Raw genomic sequence first — 20,145 nt, 5'->3', positions numbered from 1 at the left:
TTTAGATTATTATTTTTTTTTTTAATCTATGCACATACTGAACTAGAATGCAGTTAAAACACATAAAACGGCATGGTATTTCTGTTAGCAGAGTATGCTAGTAAAGAAGAAAAAAGATATAGAGAAGATCACTTTTAAAACTAATTTATTAAACAAAGAGGATGTTGTGTGTAAGCTGGGGAATGAGCTGGATGCCACATTGCCCCACAGCCATTCAGCATCGTCTTATAATACTAGCTTTTGCTGTGTGAATGAGAAACAGGAAATAACTGCTTTCAGATTAAATTCCCATTTTTGTTATGAGTGTCTTTGCTAAACTTAACTAGCTGGATGAACTGTAACAGACAAAATATATCTCTAGGTTTTGCTACATTCTTTTGCTTATTCAACTCCTTTTGGAAGCCCTAGAACAATAGAAAAAGGCAAACAGCTGGTCCTTTTGCTACTGGCAGTCTGCTGTGGATGCTCACTCACCTATGTTAGCACACCTCTTATCATATATGCAGTTTTTGTCTTCATGTATAATATCTAGCAGGGCCACTTGAAAAGTGAAATAGCATGGAGATTGATTAGTGGCAGCTGCTTCAGGATTTACCCAAGCTGGTTTTGTTGGAAGCCTGGATAACTAAACTAATTGCTCTGAAATTACTGTTATACTCGTTCATATGAATTGCACGATGACTTTGGATAGTTGCACAATGTCATCCTGTGTTGCAGTTGAATAACTGATGCTTTCCAACGAATTGAGCATGGTTTCAGAATACACAAAGCAGGAGTGCAGCAGGCAAAGGCAATGCAGGATTATTTCATGGTGGAAGCCTGGCCCAGGAGGAAGCTGAGATATTCAGTTATTTTAGCTTCTACTTGTAATTCAGCAGTCCCATGTAATTTAGACATTCAGATGTCTTTCATTGCAAATTTAAAAGAGAATGGTGAGTGGCCTTTGTGTGAAATTGTATGTTCAAAAACCAATAAATAAATATGTTGTTTTGCAGAACGGTTACAAGCAGATCCATAGCAATGCAAGGTGAGTAAAACAGTGTTGTTTTGTGTTATAGTAAAGATAACATTCTTTCTTAAGTATTCAAGCAATGTTAGTTTAGATATAAATTTGCCTAATAATTCTAGGAAAGATGTCTGAGTGTTTTGAATTCGAACATTAATATTTAATAATTTACACAATGTTTTCAAATCTTGAATCATCTTGAAACACTTCTGTTTCAAGGCTACTTCTGCTTACATGCTGACATCGGTAAATGTTCCTAAATTCATAACTCTGAAGTCAGTCATAATGTGCACAAATTAGCACGTTACTAGCAAGAAGAACTTGGGAGAAAAGTTTTATGTAGTGGAGAATGGGTTGTTGACCACTCTCTTCTGTACGGAAGTGCAGCCTGTCAGTTCCCGGGTAATTATTTGCATTGAAGCTTCCTCAGTCAGTGTGAATGGACAAAGGACCCTGCTTGGCAGGGCTTGGCTAGGTGACTTCTGGGTGTACCTTCCAAGCTAAGCAGTTCAAACCATAGTTCTGTGATTCTGTGATATTCTTTGTGATATACATGACAGTGCAGTAACTGTCTTTTTTTAAGCATGCTAAGAATCAGAACTCCTTTAAATTATGTCATGCTTTAATACACGTATTTTTGATAGATAAAATACAAGCTCATTATGTGGTTTTTGCTGTTCAAGAAACAGCAGCTTAATTTCTGTACACCTACTCTGAAAAAGAAGGCAGTGTTGTGGGTCTTTCCCCCTACGTGTGAGAGGAAATAAGTGAGAGCAGTACTCAAAGCTTATGTTGCATTCTTACAGCAAATAACCCGGCACCAGCACCTGGATTCTCCAATACTGGCTATGCACCAGGAAACCAGCCCCCGTATGGCCACCCGCAGTATGCAGCTGGGAACTTCTACGGTAGGTTGCCTGGCTACAGATCTGCTGTTTGGTTAGGAGATGTGCATGGGAAGGAGGAGGTTTCATCAAGGCAGCCATCTCTGATCTACAATTCTGTAATGTTCCTGTTAATATCTGTTCTGGTGGAAAGTCATTCTCTTTCCTTCTCGGTGCTGCATTTTTTGTGTGCTGAGCAGTGCCAGCAGTGGAGGAAGTCTGCAATGCTAGCTGTTCCTCAGTGGTCGCTGGGGGTGAGTTTGTTAGGGAAGCGTTACTGATGCAACACAATTAACGTGTGGCAGCTTCTTGCTCATGATCAGATTTTTTTTTTAATGTTTCGGTTCTTCAGTTTATTTTTCTCTAATAATCCAAAACTGAAGGATTGTTTTCCTCTCATCGTTTGCGTAGTTCCTGTTTCCATTTCTTTTCCTGCTGCTGTACTTTGCATGTGGTTGTACCTTCCATTTATTTCCTCTTTTTAATCTCGTTTTCTGCTCCTCATTCAGAACAGAGCACTCACAAATAGCTTATCACTCTGGCCGCAGACTGCTTTCTGAAGAGCCAGGTCACACTGAACAGTATCTAACAGGCTCCAGGCATAAATTATTTATAAAGTGCAAAGTGTTTGGCTTAAGTTTCTGTGCTGTGTGTACATTAAATCTTGTGCGTCTTTCAGCGAGGAAATCCGAGTTCTGTGAGTACGCAGCCTTCAAGGAATGAGCAGGTGCTCCCCGTGCTCCAAAGGCCAGGGAGGGGCTGTTTTATCTGAATACTGCATGTGATAACACGCACTGATAGCCGTCAGCTCTGCAGGAGGGTGGGTCCTTATCTGTGGTGGATGGTGCTGCTAATGCGGGGCTGTACGCCTGCATGCACTGCGTGGTTTATGGCCGCAGCATCATTTTTCATGTGAAGCAGTCTGTTTTATAACAGAATGAGGCACTGGTGCTAAGGGTAACCACGAGGTCTATGAGGCAGCATCTCTGGAACCACTTGTCTTCGGACTTTCTACGAAAGTATTCATGCTCGTTCTTCTTTGCAAGCTTCTGCGGGCTTCTGAGCAAAATACAGAACTGTGCATCAGACCGGAGCTGTCACCAGCCTGACGTGACGGTATTAAACGGGGGCATCCCGCCCTTCCCGTTCCGCAGCTGCTGCTACCGACGTCAGAGCTCTCCCGGCACGGGATTGCTGGAGACTGCTGGCGCCACCTGGCGGCGCGGCGCCGCACGCCGGAGGGCTCCCTACTGCGGGAGTAGCTGCGGCCCGCTGCCGCTCGGGAGGGAGTCCTCCGAGCAGTTCTAACTTCTTAATCTCCATGTGAATAGTATTTCTACTATGCTCAAGAGAGACGCGTTTGTTTATTTCATTTAGTTTTGTCTGGTGTGATTATAGCATCCCGATCCGGCATAACTTCCTTCATGAGAATTGCAATATCCCTAACTGAAATACATTGTAGAGATGAGAATCTGCGTAGTTCAAAATGGCTTATATGTTCTTTTCTTTTGAAGGTCCACGATACAATTATTTTTTCAAGACCTCAATTCCCTAACTGCGTCTCTCCTGTCTCTTCAGGCACTCCTGCAGCAGGGCCATATGCTTACCAGGCACAGCCCATGGGAAACCCATCCGGAGCTGCTGTTCCACCCATCCAGAACCAGCCTTCCGGGACCATCTGGATGCCCATCCCTCCTCCTATTCCCAACTGCCCTCCTGGACTGGAATATCTCACGCAGGTACCTGCACCCTTCATCCTTCCCCAGGAAACAGGTAGTCACCTGAGAAGCAGCCTACACCTGGGAGAAAGCTAGAAAACACATCTGTCTTTATTGCAGCTGCATGAGTTGCTGCTCTTAGGCTGCTGCGTGAGCCCTCTTGTAACGTGAGTGATGCACGTGTGAGTGTGGAAATACCTGTTATGGCCAGAGCATTTTGAGGGATACCCACTCCTGCTGAGTGCGATGCTAAAGGACAGTGGGCACAGATCAATTGCATGTCTTTCCCATTTCTGAAGCTACTGTTTGTGAGATGTAATGCAATTTGTCAAGATGCATTGCATTTATGTGTATACGTATATAGGCACCTGTAGCACAATATATGAGTTTGCTTTCCTACATGATGCTTTCTCAGTGCCTCTCGTCAAACATACTTAGAAAATGTTTGCAGCAAAATGAAAATTGCTCCCATGTTGCAGTATATATCATAGGAAACACCCTTTGACTGTAAAAGTGTAGTTTATCTCATCACTGGGAGCAAATACAAAGGCCATATGCTGATGTTTACGGTTGTGCGTATTTCTCAGAAAATAAACCAATACCAAACTTGGTGTTTCCTTAATTTCACTCAGAGCTGAGCAGTAGCTGAGCTTCTGCTTTAAAATTTTTGAATTTCCTCCTAGTGGTTCCTGTTTTCTCTGTGCAGACTCCTGATGCAGGCATCTAACATGGGGATTTCAGACTCTGTAGTATTACTGAGTCACATCAAGTTGTGAAAGTAGCATGTTAGACCTGCATCCCTGTAGCCAGATCAGTCTGGATACAGCTTCCATCATCTGCTCTGGTGCTTGTAACACCGTTCTGGTAAAATGAGAGAGAGACATGAGTCATGTCTGCAGCTTAACTGATAGATATCAGTCTCTGAACAATGTATTGATCATTAACACTGTACTCTGAAATGAAACAACAGTGCTTCTTAAAACTAGGTATCTCCTAGTTACAACTTGCTAACTATTTATTGTTTCATTTTTCAACCATGAACAGATTGACCAGATATTAATTCATCAGCAAATTGAACTTCTTGAGAGTAAGTGAAATGTTTTTATAGCAGAGAAATGTTTAAGTTTAATAGTACCAAGAACTGTAGAATTTAGGCCTTCTTTGACACGGATTCTTTAAAATCCTTTAATGGATTGCCACCTCAGTTTTTCCTGCTTGTTATCATCTCAATTCCCACAGAACTTATGGAGGAGAGAAGGGAACAGAAAAACAGGAGGCTAGAAGAGGATTTTTATCTGGTTCTGTATATTATAAGATAGACAGCAGTACTGTTTATCTCAGTAGTCTTTGTAGCTTATCATAGATGAAGTCACGAATCTCCCATGTGATTCATGTGATTTCAGCTTTCCTCTTTTCCCTTTAATGTCTCATGTCTGTTCGTACTGCATCTTAATTCCTTAGGCTAGCTTGCTGCTCTGATCTCATTTCCAAATCTTGCTCTTTTAGTGAATTGGATTTCTTTCCTTCTGCTTCCCTCATTCCATTCACTTTAAGAATATGAGAGTCATGTTTTCAATGTCTTTCAAAACAGGATAAATAAATACTGTTGCATCTGCTTTCCATAATATTTCAGGGGTATTTTTGTTGAAGAAACTAATCAAAATTACAGCCCTGGTTCTTGACATCTTATATTTGTTTAGCTGTGAATCTTGACTGTGAGGCCTTTTTGTGGCTTTCTGAATCTGAACATAATTGTGCCCTCTGGAGCCCTTTTCTGCTTCACCATACCTTCTGCTCCTCCCTAAGAAACTTCCTGCTGTGTGGCTAGGAATGGTGGTGCTTGCTCTTGCAGCTGGCACCCATGACTGGAGGGAGGGGAACTGATGGATGTCTCCGTGCTTTTTCCATATCACCATGTTCACAGTGGCTTGTCCTTTTTGAACTTCTGTTGGGCTGCTCTGCTTGAGGTCCCTTCCCCACCGCTCCCTCTGTCAGAGCTGCCTCTGATGGATGCCAAATGGGGCCTTTCCAAGCAGTAGATTAGGGTTAGCTTGGTACTTTTACTACTTGTTCATGCAGATGCACCTCAGGAACTAACAGTTCTGTTACTTTTTTCAGTTTTTATTGGATTGGAATCAAACAACAAATATGAAATCAAGAATTCACTGGGACAAAGGGTGTACTTTGCAGCAGAGGACACTGACTGCTGCACAAGGAACTGCTGTGGGCCAGCACGACCTTTCACCATCAAGATTATGGACAATCTGGGTCATGAGGTGATAAGGCTGGAGAGACCCCTCAGGTGTTCGTCATGTTTTTTCCCCTGCTGCTTACAGGAGGTGAGTCACTTCTCACCATGAGGGATAAGATCTTCTTTAATATTAATGAATATCAGGTGATGATTATGGACAGAATCTCAAATCTGAGCCTTCTCAGAGCTCTTACTGAACAGATGTATAGTAGCTGCACCCTATGAGTCCTTGACTTTCAGGATGCTCAGTATCTTTCCTTCTTCACTAGACGTTGATCTTTGCAATGTAGACACATGTTCTGTAGCTCAGGAGTATGTTATTGATTTCAATGAAGGTAGAAGTTGCATATTGGTTTTGGAATGTGTGTGCAGCTTTCTGAAATTGTTTGCAGAAAGCCTAGTGCAGCTTCATTGGAAAGCTGGGTTGTTATGAAAAAATAGGTTGTGTTCTGTTTGCATATTAGTGTGGATTTTTGTCTAATGAACACCTTAAAGCACAAAAAACTGCTTCACGTGGGGATTTTCTTTTTCCTGTGAAGATAGAAATTCAAGCACCTCCAGGAACACCAGTAGGTTATGTTGTCCAGAACTGGCATCCCTGCTTGCCCAAGTTTACTATTCAGGATGAGAAAAAAATGGATGTACTGAAAATTAATGGCCCTTGTGTCATCTGCAGCTGTTGTGAGGATGTTAATTTTGAGGTATGTAACGCCAAGAATTGTTTGTATATGTCTTCCTTCAAACAGTATTTTGATAGTAGTCTGTTGCTTCTCTTATAGCAAGACAATTATATTGTGGTATATAGAAAATAATTAGAACATAATCTTTTAATGCTAATATAGTCAGTTCAGTTCTGTAGGTAGGTAGATCGTTCTGGAAAAGCCTGGCTAAATTCCAGAAATCACATATGAAAGACACTCATCGGAGAACTGATTCCTTGTGATTGCATGCAAATCTCTTAATGGAAATTTGGAAGCAAAATCTTTTTTTAATCCATGGTGTTACTCCCTACCAGGAAAAAAAAAAAAGTTATTATCAGTTGTATTAGCTGTTTTTTAAGGTGATTTTCCACAGCCACTCATCCAATCATTTAATAGAAATTCACTAACCAAGTCAGTCATAATTTATACCTAAAATATACACTTGAATGACTGAAGAATTACAGTTTTTATTTAAAAACAATACTGATTAATGCATTAGCATTTTCATACAAATTAACTAGTAAACTAACTAAACTTTGTTTAAAATGATGTTGTAAATTGCTGAAGCAAGTTTAGTCTGATTTTTATTTTGGGAGATTACAATTTCATAGAGCTATGAACACTGGGTGTAACTTTAGGAAACAATGTTAAGAAAGGGCTAACCTCTCTTTTGGAACAAGAGAATGTTTACTTTTCCCTTGAGCTGTTCCTGGTGCATGGCAGGATATACTAATTCACTCTGTTGGCTAAAAGACAACACTCCCAGCAGAGTGTGTGTGTACATGCACGCGTGCATGTTTGCATGCAGTAGCTGACTTCCAATACCATTAAAACATTGAATTCCAGTCAGATTTAGAATTAAGTTGATGCCTGTGTTACTTCACTCTGACTTTCTGGTGGTCTGGTTTGTCTTTCAGTACCAATAGTTGCATTCAGTGACTGCATTAATTTAATAACACAATTTAAAGCTTTCAAATGCATCTGTAATGAAAAGAATTTGGGGGTTCTTGAATAACTTCTTTTTAAATTTTCTGTTAAAACAGGTGAAGTCTTTGGATGAGGTTTCTAATGTTGGAAGGATTTCTAAGCAGTGGTCTGGGTTTTTGAAAGAAGCATTTACAGATGCTGATAACTTTGGAGTCTCATTTCCAATGGACCTTGATGTAAAAATGAAAGCTGTCATGCTCGGCGCTTGCTTCCTTATCGTAAGTCTGTAGCTTACTGATATTTGAATATGAACTGACTTCATCTCAGTGTTTAAATTGTGCCGATAAAGGTTTTGATTCTGGGCTTCTCGAAGTGCTTGAGAGCTTTTGGTGAATTTATTGTGCGTAAAACTAACTCTGGAGGGAATATTTTGGATAATAAGCTTATTCTAGCCTACATGAAGTGCTGGCTATATTAAGAAGAACTTTACACAATCAGATTAACAAACCCTGCAAAAGACAACTCTAAAGACTCATAAGCAGAGGCAAGCATGTTTATGTGGGTGGTGAGATCAGAAATGTACAAAACAGCATTAGCCAGGAGGCTCAACCAGTGCCAGAATAGCTGACTGAAGTGGTGGACTGGACAGATAGGTGCTGCATCCAGCTCCTCCTGACCCTTCTTCTTGGAAATACATGAAGCACCAAGATGAGCAGGATTAAATGCTCCAGAGGTGTTGTTTCTATGGGCAGAGACTTCTGTGGGGGCAAAGTACATCTGACTTCATATCATTTTTGTCAGCACTCTGACTTTGCCATGCTTGTGTTTCCACTTAACCTGTGCAATTCAGCATCAGGTGCTGCTTCAAAAGTGCACTCTTTCTGTGTTGGTCAGGCTCCAGAAAGGGAGGAAATGGGTTTATGCAGCATCTGAGTTTGGAAAGTTCTCGCCAGCTTTAATTGCCCTGCATATGGACCAAATTTTCCTTAGATGTGTGTGTTTAGGTGCAAAGATGTAGGTGAAGAGTAGGGGAATATGAAGAAGCAAGGACTTCAGGCACAGAATACGGGTCTCCCATATGTAAAGTAAAGATAGTGACCTTTATGGCTGGCTCCAGTTTGAGGTAAAATTGAAGGGACTTGAGTCAGGCTGAAGGAAGTTAGGATGGAAATCCTAAGTAAAGGAAGCATGCTTTCTGCTATTGATAAAGTTAAACATCCCAGTTTTCCAGTTTTCCACCACTTTTTTCTCTTTTTGTGAATGCCTTGTTTTCTCTACAAGAGACTCAGGGATTAGATTGGAGAAAGGTACTTCAGCTGCTTCTCATCACATAAGGTTTCTGGGGGGAATTGCTTTGAATACCTTGCAAAAGAACCACCAACCGAGATCTAGATCTTAAAAGAATTTTTTGTTTCCTTTTTTTCCTTTTTATTTCCTTCCTAGGATTTCATGTTTTTTGAGAGTATTGGTGACAGCCAACAGCGAGCAGGAGTGTGGCAGTGAAATCTAGAACTTTGTATTTAGAAGGAAGAAAATAAACCACCCACTTCCCAGTGGATTACGGAGCTCCAGTGAGAATGTGACAAGTGGAAGAAGTGGACCTCTTACACTTGTAATTATATTTCTATAAACTAAAGGCTTTATTGTCTAGCTTGTGGTTCTGTAATCTAATTACACTGTTGTATTCAAATAAGCACCTTTTGTCTGTACAGATCAATACTGTAATGTATAGAAATATATAGCAGCCTTTTTTCCAATAAATTTGGAATTGTTGTATTAAAAACTTAATTCTTAAAAAAAGAGATCTATTTCTTTGTTCAATAATAATATAAGCAGTCAGCCTAATAAAGAGATTCTTATCCTTTCCTATGTATCCTTCTTTGGTAGTTTTGGCTTGATGTTGATATTCTGTTGTTTCCAACTTACCAAGTAAATACATTCAAAGACAAGTAATCTAAACAAACAGAACTATCAAAATTCACTGTAAAAAATTGTATTAATCCAGTGATGAGTCTGCTGTCATATGATTCGTTTAGTGTAACAGTTTCCTAATTTTGGTTCTTTTGAAACTTAAGGTTTTTATTTTCACCAACAGAAGTTAGAGGAGACTGTTAAAAAGAAGCAGCCACAGGCATTTGTTTCTAGTACTTGCTGAAAAGCATCGTGTCATCACTTTTTTTAACCAAGGGATCCATTTAAGAGTGAATGCAAATATAAGCAAGGTATTAGGAACCTTAGGCTAACGGAACATAACTGGGAGCCTATATTCATTCCTCCAGGTAACTCAAAATCTTGTGTGTATTGCTGTGCTTAGATGTTCAAAGTAAGGCCTGAAAGCACCCTCAGTCCAACCTGCATGCAAAATTAGACAAAAACAATCACATCTGTCTCTCAGATCAAACTATATAGGGAAAATATTTATTATAAGAAAGAAACCCTGGCTAAGCCTCACAGATTTGCCAGAACTGGTCTAATAACAGAAAAGAACTTCTACAATCTTGATTCATTAAAGCACACAGGGGCTGCTGGAGTAGGGGAATTTCCATCAGATGGCTAACTGGGTAGTTATGGTGCTGGTTCCACAGCTCTTTTGCCATGCACAATGCTTCACAATAGTTTTCTGTGAGGCTGAAAATATTACTTGAGAATTCATAGCTAAAGCTGCCAAGGGATAACTCTTTTGTTCACCAAACAGTATGTTGCCACTGTCATAATCTATTACTGTTTTCTAATCATATTTAATTCTGGAATGCTTATTCATTTATTTTTTTTTCAAGAACTTCAAGAGACAGGTGTGTTTGCTTGTGCATTTTTGAAATTGGTTGTGCTAAATGCAGAATAGATTATTCTTTAAGCAGTTTGTCTATATTCTGAAGGACCCACAGTAGCATCCATATTTGATTAAAAAAAAAAAAACAGGCTCTAGAAATTCCCACTTTCATCTATCAGACCGTAAGCAAAACAATGATTTATCCCCTATCTATATACAGGCTTTGGAAAACATGAGGAGTTTTTCAGCACGCTGCATGTTGCTCAATTCCATCTAGGTTAGAGAAAACTGTTACATAAAACCTTTACAAAGTGAGACTTGCAGATGGACTTCTTGTGTTCTGCTAATGACCTTTCCATCTGCATCATCCCTATGTTTTTCATGTCCAGCTGTTTAGAAGTCGCAGTCACTTAATGAAACCGTAGGGTCTATATGTCCAAGAAAAAACATAATTTATATGATATTTCTCAGTAAAATAATGTGTAGATAGTTTGGGTTTCTCAGAAAATGAAATTATAAGAAAGAGGGAAGAAAAATTATCTACCCCTTCCAAAGTCTTAAAACAAAATTGGGGTTTTGCTACCTGATCGAAGAGAATTTTGCAAACTGGAGGAGAAGAGGGCCACTGTTTTAAAGTATAGTATGTTACAGCTTGTCTTCTAAAGATGTTTGAACTCAGATGAGTTTTATAAAGGTGCTTTTGTAGACCCAAAGCCAGTCCATACGTGCCTTACATACCTCGCCTTGGTTTTACTAGCAAGAATAACTTTCCTCAATGCTGAAAAATGGAGAACGAGAGCAGAGACTGAAAAATAAAAGTTTTTTAGGAAGGAGAAAAGCAGTTGGTTTTCCTGTCTCTTCTGGAGTAATTTAGCTCATTTACTTTATTTTGGGTATAACTTATTGGGAATGCTGGGGTTGATAAAGAAAATCTTTGTTCGAGGAAATGTATTATAAAATGTCAAGGCATAAATATTTGACTACTAATGGGCATTGCGTGAATAAGAATGCTAATGCTGTGTGACAGAAACACATAGGAACTGATGAATGTGAATGGTGATTGGAAGATGCTGAGGAAGAAGTTGTGGAACTGGCAAGACTCACAGGAAGGGGAACTCTTGCAGCCAGGGCGAGGAAACAGAGACCTGCTGCACAGAGAGAAAACTACACTATGAGATGAAGAAGGCAATTCAGTCAAAAAGCAGTCATGTAATGAGGCCTGATGTTGGAATTAGTGAGACAGGAGGTAACAAAGGTTAAAAAAATAAACAACAAACAAAACAAAATCTGCTGCCCTTCTGGGGTGCAGCAACGAACCTAGCTAGCAGAGAGATGTGTTATCTTATATCAGGGCTATGTAAGCTCTCTACACGCTTTCATGACATATGCCTATATATGCTGTGCCTATGTACTGGGTTGGATCACTCTAGGATTTGGATGTGCTGTTCCACGTTATGCCTTTTTTGCAGTCCCCATCCTAAACAGCAACAGTATAGAACCTAGCCCTAGACTTCAAAAAGTTGCTTCTGAACCTTCATGCCACTTGTACATCTTCTGCTGACTGGATGGTCAACTAAATGTTGTTGCATTGTAGAGAAGTTACAAACAAGTAGGCTGAGCACCTAAAGCTTCTGTTGGGCCATTTGGTATAAGGCTCCTTTTGGAAAGGTATGTTACGTCATTCCTGACACTCTCCTTTTTCTCATCCTCTCTTTATTTTGTTGTTTGCTGACAGCAATATTGCAGTAACACAAAGCAAAGCTGCCTCCCAGGGGCCTCCTACCTCCCCAGCGCACACAGACGCTGGAGAATCTTTGGCCCAGTGGATTGGTCATCTCTATGCATTTGGTTCTGAATAGAAGGCCAGGAAAAGAAGGGAAACCCCAAACCACCTTTATAAAAAACATAAAATGTAAGGCATCTTGATACTTATTTATTTTTCTCAGGACTTTTCCCAACCTTGTTTCTGTGATCATTTCGAAGAATCCTGAGTGTCATCTGCAAGTTAAAAAAGACACCTTACAGATTTTGTTCCAGATAAACGTTACCCTGTGTTCTATAAAGACACTCGACACACCGCTTGGGGTAGGTTTGTTTCCATCGTTTTCCTGCTAGCACTGATACAAGCAGGCCCGCGTGCAGTAGGTGGCAGTGCTGGCGTGGAAATGGCAGCTGCAAGTCTAAGGCCGGCACTGTGAGCTTCCCTCTGGTTTTCTCTGGAAGAATTGCAGATTACACTATCTCTGAAGTATGTATTCCCTGCATGTGTGTGCAGAGCGAGATATTTCCCACCAAAGCTTAAACATCTTCAGCTGCAAATGGAATGATGTGCCACTAGGCAAATAAAAAATGCACGTGCAAGTATGCGAGAACACTGCCAAAAACTGTGCAGTGCCCTTAAAGTTGTACTAGGCTTATAGCACGTGCAAGAATTTGGGTCTGGGCTGTGATTTCTGACATAATTCACAGCTTTGCAAAAAGTTATGGATGTATCACAGCAGTGTGCATCAAAGGAGTCAGGCTGGTTTTGTTGCTGGTGTAATGGCGTTGACTTACCTTTGAGGTGAGTTTGGGCCTTAGACACAAGACATGGCCATGACACAGGCTGAGCAGCCCCAGGGCCATGAACACTTGGAAAAGTGGATAAGAGAGAGGCAAGCCAGGCCAATGACTGTTTTCTTTTTAGTTTATTTGTTGCTATTTGAGCTTGCTGCTAGTTTAACCTTTAGCTGACCTAGTTATTGAACCAGAGCGGCTGGAAGCAGATGAGGAAGTCAATATTTCTCCACTGATTACTGTTTATTGAGAAGCAATCAGGCCCTGCTGAGGTGAGCAGCACGCAGGAGCAGCCCATGCTGGATGGGAGGTACGTGGTCACAAGCAGCTGTAACATGGGGCTGTGCTGGCTTATAGCATTGTGCTATGTGTGCTCCAGATGCCAGTCTGATGATGTTTTGTAGCTGATACCCTAGTTGCATCTTCCTCCTCTAACGTACAGTCCCTTTTGTGTAACTGTTAAGTTTCATCTGAATGCTGGAACTCTGTGGCACAGCTGGCATTAACACATCCTCCCAAAGTAACTGGACTTGCATGAATGTGGCTTTGATAGGATTAGAGGGGATGGTTTGATGGTTTCAAGTTGCTCCAGGAGAGGTTCAGCTTGATTATTAGGAAAAACTTTTCCAAAATCATGGCCAGGCACTGTAACAGGCTCCCCAGGGAAGACATGTAGTCACCACCCCAGGAGGTGTCCAAGAGAAGGGTAGATGTGGTGCTGAGGGACATGGGTTAGTGGGCAGTATTGGTTGTGGACAGATGGTTGAACTAAATGTTCTTAGAGGTCTTTTCCAACCTTAATGATTCTATGATTCTATGCTTTCTGCTTCACTGCAGCCCATCGCATATCTGAGCTGTTGTGTGCACTAATGAGGAGCTCAGCTCCACACCCTTTGCGTTTTGTTAGTGACCTTTCCCAGCTGCTTGGTCAGCTCGAGTGCTGTCTCCAGGTTCTGCTGTGGCTTTCCAGTCACGTGGTATGAGACAGTGCAATGCCTCATCCAGGAAGCTTGGGCAAAATGAATCCTAATTACACAGGTGCTGTATACGTGTGCCAGAAACCTAGACCTTAGTAGCTAAATCCTGTTGTCTTCCATTACTGCAGGCAGTCCTACTTTTTAACTGATGCACAACAGTGACTTCAGTATATTTTTTTTTTTCTTTTTTAAAATCCCATTGACTATGGCTATACAATGGAGAAAAAAAAGGCTTTATTGTTTCAGCAAATTTCTCATTTTTCAGGAAGCAGAATGTGAGGCTCCTGGAAAATGTAGGCCATTCAATGGACTGAGGCTAAGCTTGCCGGCATTTTGTGTCTGTATTCTGCTTGTTGCCAGGCTGGGTAGAAAAGAAATACAAGCAAAGTTGTTCAACACAGACAAGGGCTCACTGTGCCCCGTCCTCTCCTTCCACTGAACAAACTTTGGAAAGGCCATGAGAGGTGGTGAGCTAACATTAAAATGCACCAAGCAATAAAGCCAGCTATTGAAATGAACAAGAACTTACCTGTGTGTTGCAGCACATATTTTTCTGTGGGGGAAAAAAAGAGAAAGTAAAAAAGAAAAGAGCAAATAGTTAATATTTCCATGGTAGAGAACAGAGCAAGAGACAGGAAGGTAAAATCTCTGTTGAATAAATCAGCTCACTTTATGTTCACTGTCTGTGCTCAATTTATGGCATTAAGTTGCAGAAGCAGTTTATGCAGAAGTGCATGTTAAATTTATGAAAAATAAATTATGAAATTCATCGGTGGTTATGTATGATTTGAGGGAGCTACTACCAAGCAGTACTGAAGTAAAACATGAACTAATCAGCACCTCTTAAGCTGCAAATATGAAATCTTTACAGCAAATAGTTTTTTCCCTGGGGTTAGCAATTCAGTAATTATGTAGTGAAATTCAGCAAGTGTGTTCACTGTCAGATAAACTGAAAATGAATTTGCAAGCAGAAATAAGCACTAAAACTTGAGTTTTTATCTTTTTTAAAGAGGTAATGAGGTGTAAACATTAATGACATATGTTTGACCTCAAAATCCTACTGAGCTCAGCAAAGTCAAAGGCAATTAACTGCCCAGGCCAGAGTACACCTAGCCTCAGCTCAGACCCAGACACACCAATATTTCTGTTAGGCACAGTTGCGGATTTTAAGTTAATATAAATTTGAGATTAGTATCTGACCACTTAAAAATTCAATATACCTGCTGTCAGTGGATAGGAAACAGGAGAATGATGCTAAAAGTAAAATAACAGAGCTTGGAATTACATGTTAATCAAGCTGCAGCCTGGGACACTTAAGAGAGAAAGATGAGCGCTCTCCTTGGAGACGCGCTTTGCTGCTACTTGATTACAGGTATGTAGAGAATTGTCACAATTCCTGGACCTTCATCCTTTCCTTGAGGCAATTACATTCCTCTCCACCTGAGCTACCCACCTGCCATTCATACCAATTAAAGTGCTCTCTCTTCATCCAGGAGGAAGAACATGGCATATTCGTCCTGGTCAGGCCATGAGAACTGATGCTGTGTGTCCCTTTTGCTGCTGAGGTGAGGCTGTACTGATAAGGTATTTGCAGATGCCTTCCCACAAAATGCCATTAATAGCTGGTGACTGCTGACAGGCTGTCAACATGGCATCAACAGTTTATTCTGCTGAGGGCCAAAATGTGTTAACATAACTCATGTTCTTGGCTATGATATGAAGGTATGTAAGAGGAATATTGTGAGTGACATTCAGGTGATCAAATACCTCTTCTTGCATCAGAATACAAGAACTATGATTCCCCCCCAAACAAACAAACAAAAAAATAATAATAAAAGCAAGCAAATAGAATTATGAAAGTGCTACATTCCTTTTAACCCCACATCTTAGGTTTCTACTATTTCCACGTGTCAGGGAATTCTCCAAATAATGACACTTGAATTAATGATTTCAGCAGATGTAGTTAGACAGTGGCCTCTTTCTTGGAGATCCATGTGCCTGTAGTCCAGTAACTAAGCTGAGTTCCATTAGTCCTTTGCTAATAACTGAGCATTTGGCAGTGCAAAAGGGAACTTTGGTTTGAAGTTTATGTATGTGATTCCTGGATGAGATTTAATGTGAAATTAAAAATTTATTCCATACATTTATAATCTACTGAAGACATTTAAAGGAATCAACCATGTGGAAGCAAAGTATTTGCATCCTCTGTTAATACTAGAAAGGCACAGGATTCCCTATAGCATAGCTGCCAGGGGAAGACTTGGGACACCTGAAGAGGACAATGGTACTGTGCAGCACGGCTGTAGTGCCTTAAACAGTGATGAATGCTGTCTCCCAGTGACCTGTCATGGACAGCCATCTCAGGCACAATATATGTGGAGGAGCAAACCCTTGCTGATAACTGTTTTCTGAATCTTTGCTGACTGCCAAATATTTTTCAATGGGCTAGGAGGAGACCATATCACAGAGAGTTGCTCTTCCTTGCTGTCAACCACGCATCATCTAAATTAGGTGTTTTTATATGTTTACTTGCTGAAATATCAAAGCCTTTCTCTACCCAGTCATGCCTTGTTTATGGAGCCCCAGACTGATGGGAATCACAGTCTGAAGTCTGTGTGGAGTTTGAAGTGGATAGACAAACTCAGAATCAACCTTCTTGCATGATGACAGACTGATAGATCACGACTGTTCTCTTCTGCAATGCAAAGAGGCAAAAAGGAAGGAATGACCTAATTTAGTCATAGAGATGTATGGTGTGACAGGAGAGTTTTCCTAAAAATGCAAATTAAATGTAAATCCATCTTTCCTGTAAGTGCTTGGGCAACAGCTGTCTTCCGTGACTCACTTCAGAGAAATTCCTTGGGAAAAAGGTAAGCTTTCTCTGGGACAAAAAGAAAGAGTAAATGATATAAATCGTGATTGTAAAGCAAATCCTGGCCTAGTAGTCTCTGTTTGCACTGGATCAAAAGCAATCAGAGCCAATAAAAATTCAATAACTTTAGTAAATTCACTGTCAAAGGGTATATGCTCTCACAAGCAGAGCTCTGCCTTGGAGGTCAGCCTGGGAGTGATGATTCCTTTTAAAGGAGAAAGATTGCTGGCTGAAAATCATGAACATTTACCAGTAGTTTTTTCCTCACTCCGATCAGACTAAAATGTGGAGTAATCTACAGTGGAGTCGTAGCCAAAATATCTTCCCCAATTGCCTGCAGGAAGGAACAGCCAGAGTGGAAAAAGTGTGTGGATAGCCTACGTGCAGTTGTGTTCAAATGTACAGGGCTTGTTTATGGAAGCTTATATTCAGCTGCACCATCAAATGTCTCAATTATAGCCCTAGAGCATAGGGGGAACAAAACATTAGAATTATGTTGGAGAGCTATCTAACTCACCACATGCCTCCCCTCCCCCATTACCCAACCCCTTTGTTAGAAAAAAAAAAAAAAAGTCTTTACTTTCTTTTCCAACATCATAAACATTGCAACATTTTCCATCTAAATCCTAGAGAGTGGAGAAACATTTGTAATAACTCAACAGAGCAAATGCATTTTGACATGCAGCAAGCCGGGCTGCTAATGAACAGCAGAAGGAAGATATGAAGAGCATGATTAAATGGCCTGCTCTTATTGAAACAATGGAAATCTTCATCCTCTGACCCTAATCTGGAAAAGCATGTATAAGGTACCAGGAAGCGAAAGAGGCTGCAACTGAGATTTTGCCCAAAGCAGTAAATGATTTTTCTTGGGTTTCTGTGATTTAGAGGGGATTTTCTTCTGCCTTTATCTTGCCTTTGTTTTCCTTTGGAAATTGCATCATAATGTTCTCTCTGACTTTAGTGGCCGCTTCAAGCATGGTACAATTTTAAGATTATATTTTGGTTTGTGAGCAAGTGATTTCTACTCTTTCACTTGGAAAGTCGGAGTAGTTCTCTAGGGAGGTGAACCTTCAAACCAGGTAATGTGTACAGCCTGTGGCAATACTAATACTTCACACTGTCTTTATATAGTGATTTGAGAAGCCCCCATGTCTCAGTAAATATTTAGCAATAGATTTATCATCATTCAAATGGTCAGTCCCCTGCTAGCTAGGGTGCTGCTCAATGTGCTTTTGCATACTGCCACTGCAAGGCTGTGCAGGGCATCTGATGCTCCTCCTGTGACAAGCACTATCGAACTGACCACAGTGATGGCAATAATAAAATTAATAATCTACAGGGATGCCTTAATGTTCCTGTCTGAAGGATGGGATTCACTTATCACTTTTATTATCTTGAAAAGCTTCCCAAGGGGCTAATAGTACCAATGTGCTATTTAGGAGGGTGGGATTAAAACACTTTGCCTTCAGTTGACAAACTAGAAACATTGATAATAGTTCCTAGTTTCTTGCATGCGCTACAATTTCAAAATTGACTTTCATGGACGCTATTTTGAGAAGCAGAAACCATGGCTTTTATGTTATCTGGCAGTCTGAAATCCTTCAGATGGCACTGACCTTGGAGGCCAGATCCAACAACTCCATCGAGCTGTGTTCCACTTAGGTACACACACTCCATCTGGCAAAAACAAAAGTCCAGCCAGAGGGATATGATTAAGTGATATATAGCCTTGGGACCTGTTTCTTGAATCTCATGAACTAACGATTTCAAAAAGATCTTGAAAAGAGATGAAGGCCACATGACTGGAAATGTTGTATTCGTTTTTCAATGCGTTTACCAAAGACCTGGAAATGAATGCTGCTGTTTCTGAGCACCAGTTCGGGTTGAAGCAAGCTGGCAGACTTAGAGATTTTGAGTCATCTCTGTACAGAGCTGGCAGAGCAAAAGAGAATGCAGGACAAAAGGGGACTGAGCTGAAGACAGTCACGTGTCTGTCTTGAAGAGAACGGAATATGTACTGACCCTCAGAGATTTTGAAAGAAGTTTTTATCTTGAAACAAGGTTAATGCAGTGCTAGTACAGCTCTGGATACAGAGGAATTTTGAAGAAAATAGATATTTAGTAGCAAAGATGAAGAGGCAACATCTTGAAACTGAGAATATATGTAACAGAAATGATATGAAAATGTTTTCTGCAAGGAGGTATGTCTTTATAATTTGTATCAAATCTATCTGGATGGAAACCACTTAGTAGTTAATACAAATTTTTACCATCTTTCCAAGCAGTGCAGCCAGAACAGTATTACCCTCCAGCCCTTTTTTTTTCCTTCCTTGGTTCAGGTGTACAAATCCCACTCTGGGAGCTCAAATAGAAGAATTAAGGTCAATACTCCCCACTATCTGTGGGGAGCATTGCAGCTGAGCCATCCGAGTTTTGCTGGCCTTATTCCAGCAGGGTTCTGCATTCTAGGAGGGGATGTAAGCACAACATCAGAGTCATGTTAATAAGACTTTCCTGCAAGTAAGGGTTTTGTGGAGGTGATAATTTGCTAGGTAGCTGCCTGCCAGAGTCGCATACAGAGGCTATAAGGTTTTCCTTACTTCCTTCTGGCTATCAGACTACACTTTAACAAAGCTTATACATCTCAAAGGCAACACTATGCATACAATTATACAAGAGTGCTTGTATCTATCCTTTTTCTGTGCTATGATAGCATGATTGCTTTTACCTGGCAATTTACTAGGAATGTGCTGGAGACGTGTGCTCAGTGCCTACCAACTTTGCTTCCTCATTTAAGTACCTTGGAGCAGAATCTGTCTGCACAGCTTACCCAAGGACAGTATTAGGTTGAAGTTCTGTGAGTTCTGTGCTTCACTGTGAAAGTGATTTTGGCTGCAGCCTTCTGAACTGTACATATCTTCTGGATGGTCAGAGGAAGAAGGAACAGCTGAAAAACAGTGACCCAGGCTTGTCAACATGTAATTCTCAGATTGCGTCCAGTTTTAGCCACATTCTTAATCCTGCTTGTGATTTTATGAACAGCCATTCACAAAACTGGATTGCTGCTGGGCTACTTGTGACTCCTGCTGGTGATCATGGTGCTCTTCCATTCTAGAGGAAGTTGCTGCTTAGTTTTCTTTAAATAGGAAGGAATTTCATTCCATCACATTCCCTAATGTAGAATCAATCTGTAGGTTGCTTTGTACATTGCAGGCATGGGACTATCTGGAAGGGAAGCAGCCAGGTCACCTCTGAAAATACCATCCTACAGCCCAGAGTAAAGGAGCAGAATGTACTGCCAATGTCAGGTTTAGCCAACCTGACAAATCATCAGAATTATCATTTTTCTGAGCATCCAAATGAAAGTGGCACAAACTGCAGGCTGAAAAATTATTTCAAAGATTGAAAGTGGCTATTTTTCTGGCACCCACCGAATGACACACTAAAATATAATTAAAATTAAAATTATAAAATATAAAAAAT

The 20,145-nt window shown here is 40.6% G+C and overlaps 2 protein-coding genes across 2 annotated transcripts in view; both read left to right on the top strand.

Annotated features, from left to right (window-relative positions):
* The first annotated feature begins 919 nt into the window (after positions 1-919).
* On the top strand, positions 920-9,351 carry PLSCR1 (phospholipid scramblase 1). The gene is made up of 8 exons (XM_010716384.2): positions 920-1,027; positions 1,813-1,914; positions 3,469-3,629; positions 4,653-4,695; positions 5,727-5,947; positions 6,399-6,560; positions 7,604-7,765; positions 8,931-9,351. The coding sequence occupies exons 1-8, from the start codon at positions 982-984 to the stop codon at positions 8,988-8,990; spliced, it is 957 nt and encodes a 318-aa protein (XP_010714686.1). The 5' UTR covers positions 920-981; the 3' UTR covers positions 8,991-9,351.
* A 5,765-nt stretch (positions 9,352-15,116) lies between these two features.
* Positions 15,117-20,145, top strand: part of LOC100544347 (phospholipid scramblase family member 5) — a 16,376-nt gene continuing 11,347 nt past the window's right edge. Inside the window, exon 1 of the mRNA XM_031555066.1 lies at positions 15,117-15,162. Coding sequence (XP_031410926.1) covers positions 15,117-15,162 — 46 coding nt within the window. The remainder of the gene's footprint in view (positions 15,163-20,145) is intronic.

Source organism: Meleagris gallopavo, chromosome 11, assembly GCF_000146605.3.
Source record: "Meleagris gallopavo isolate NT-WF06-2002-E0010 breed Aviagen turkey brand Nicholas breeding stock chromosome 11, Turkey_5.1, whole genome shotgun sequence".
In the NCBI taxonomy this organism is placed as follows: Eukaryota; Metazoa; Chordata; class Aves; order Galliformes; family Phasianidae; genus Meleagris; species Meleagris gallopavo.
This window is presented reverse-complemented; position numbering and strand designations above follow the sequence as displayed.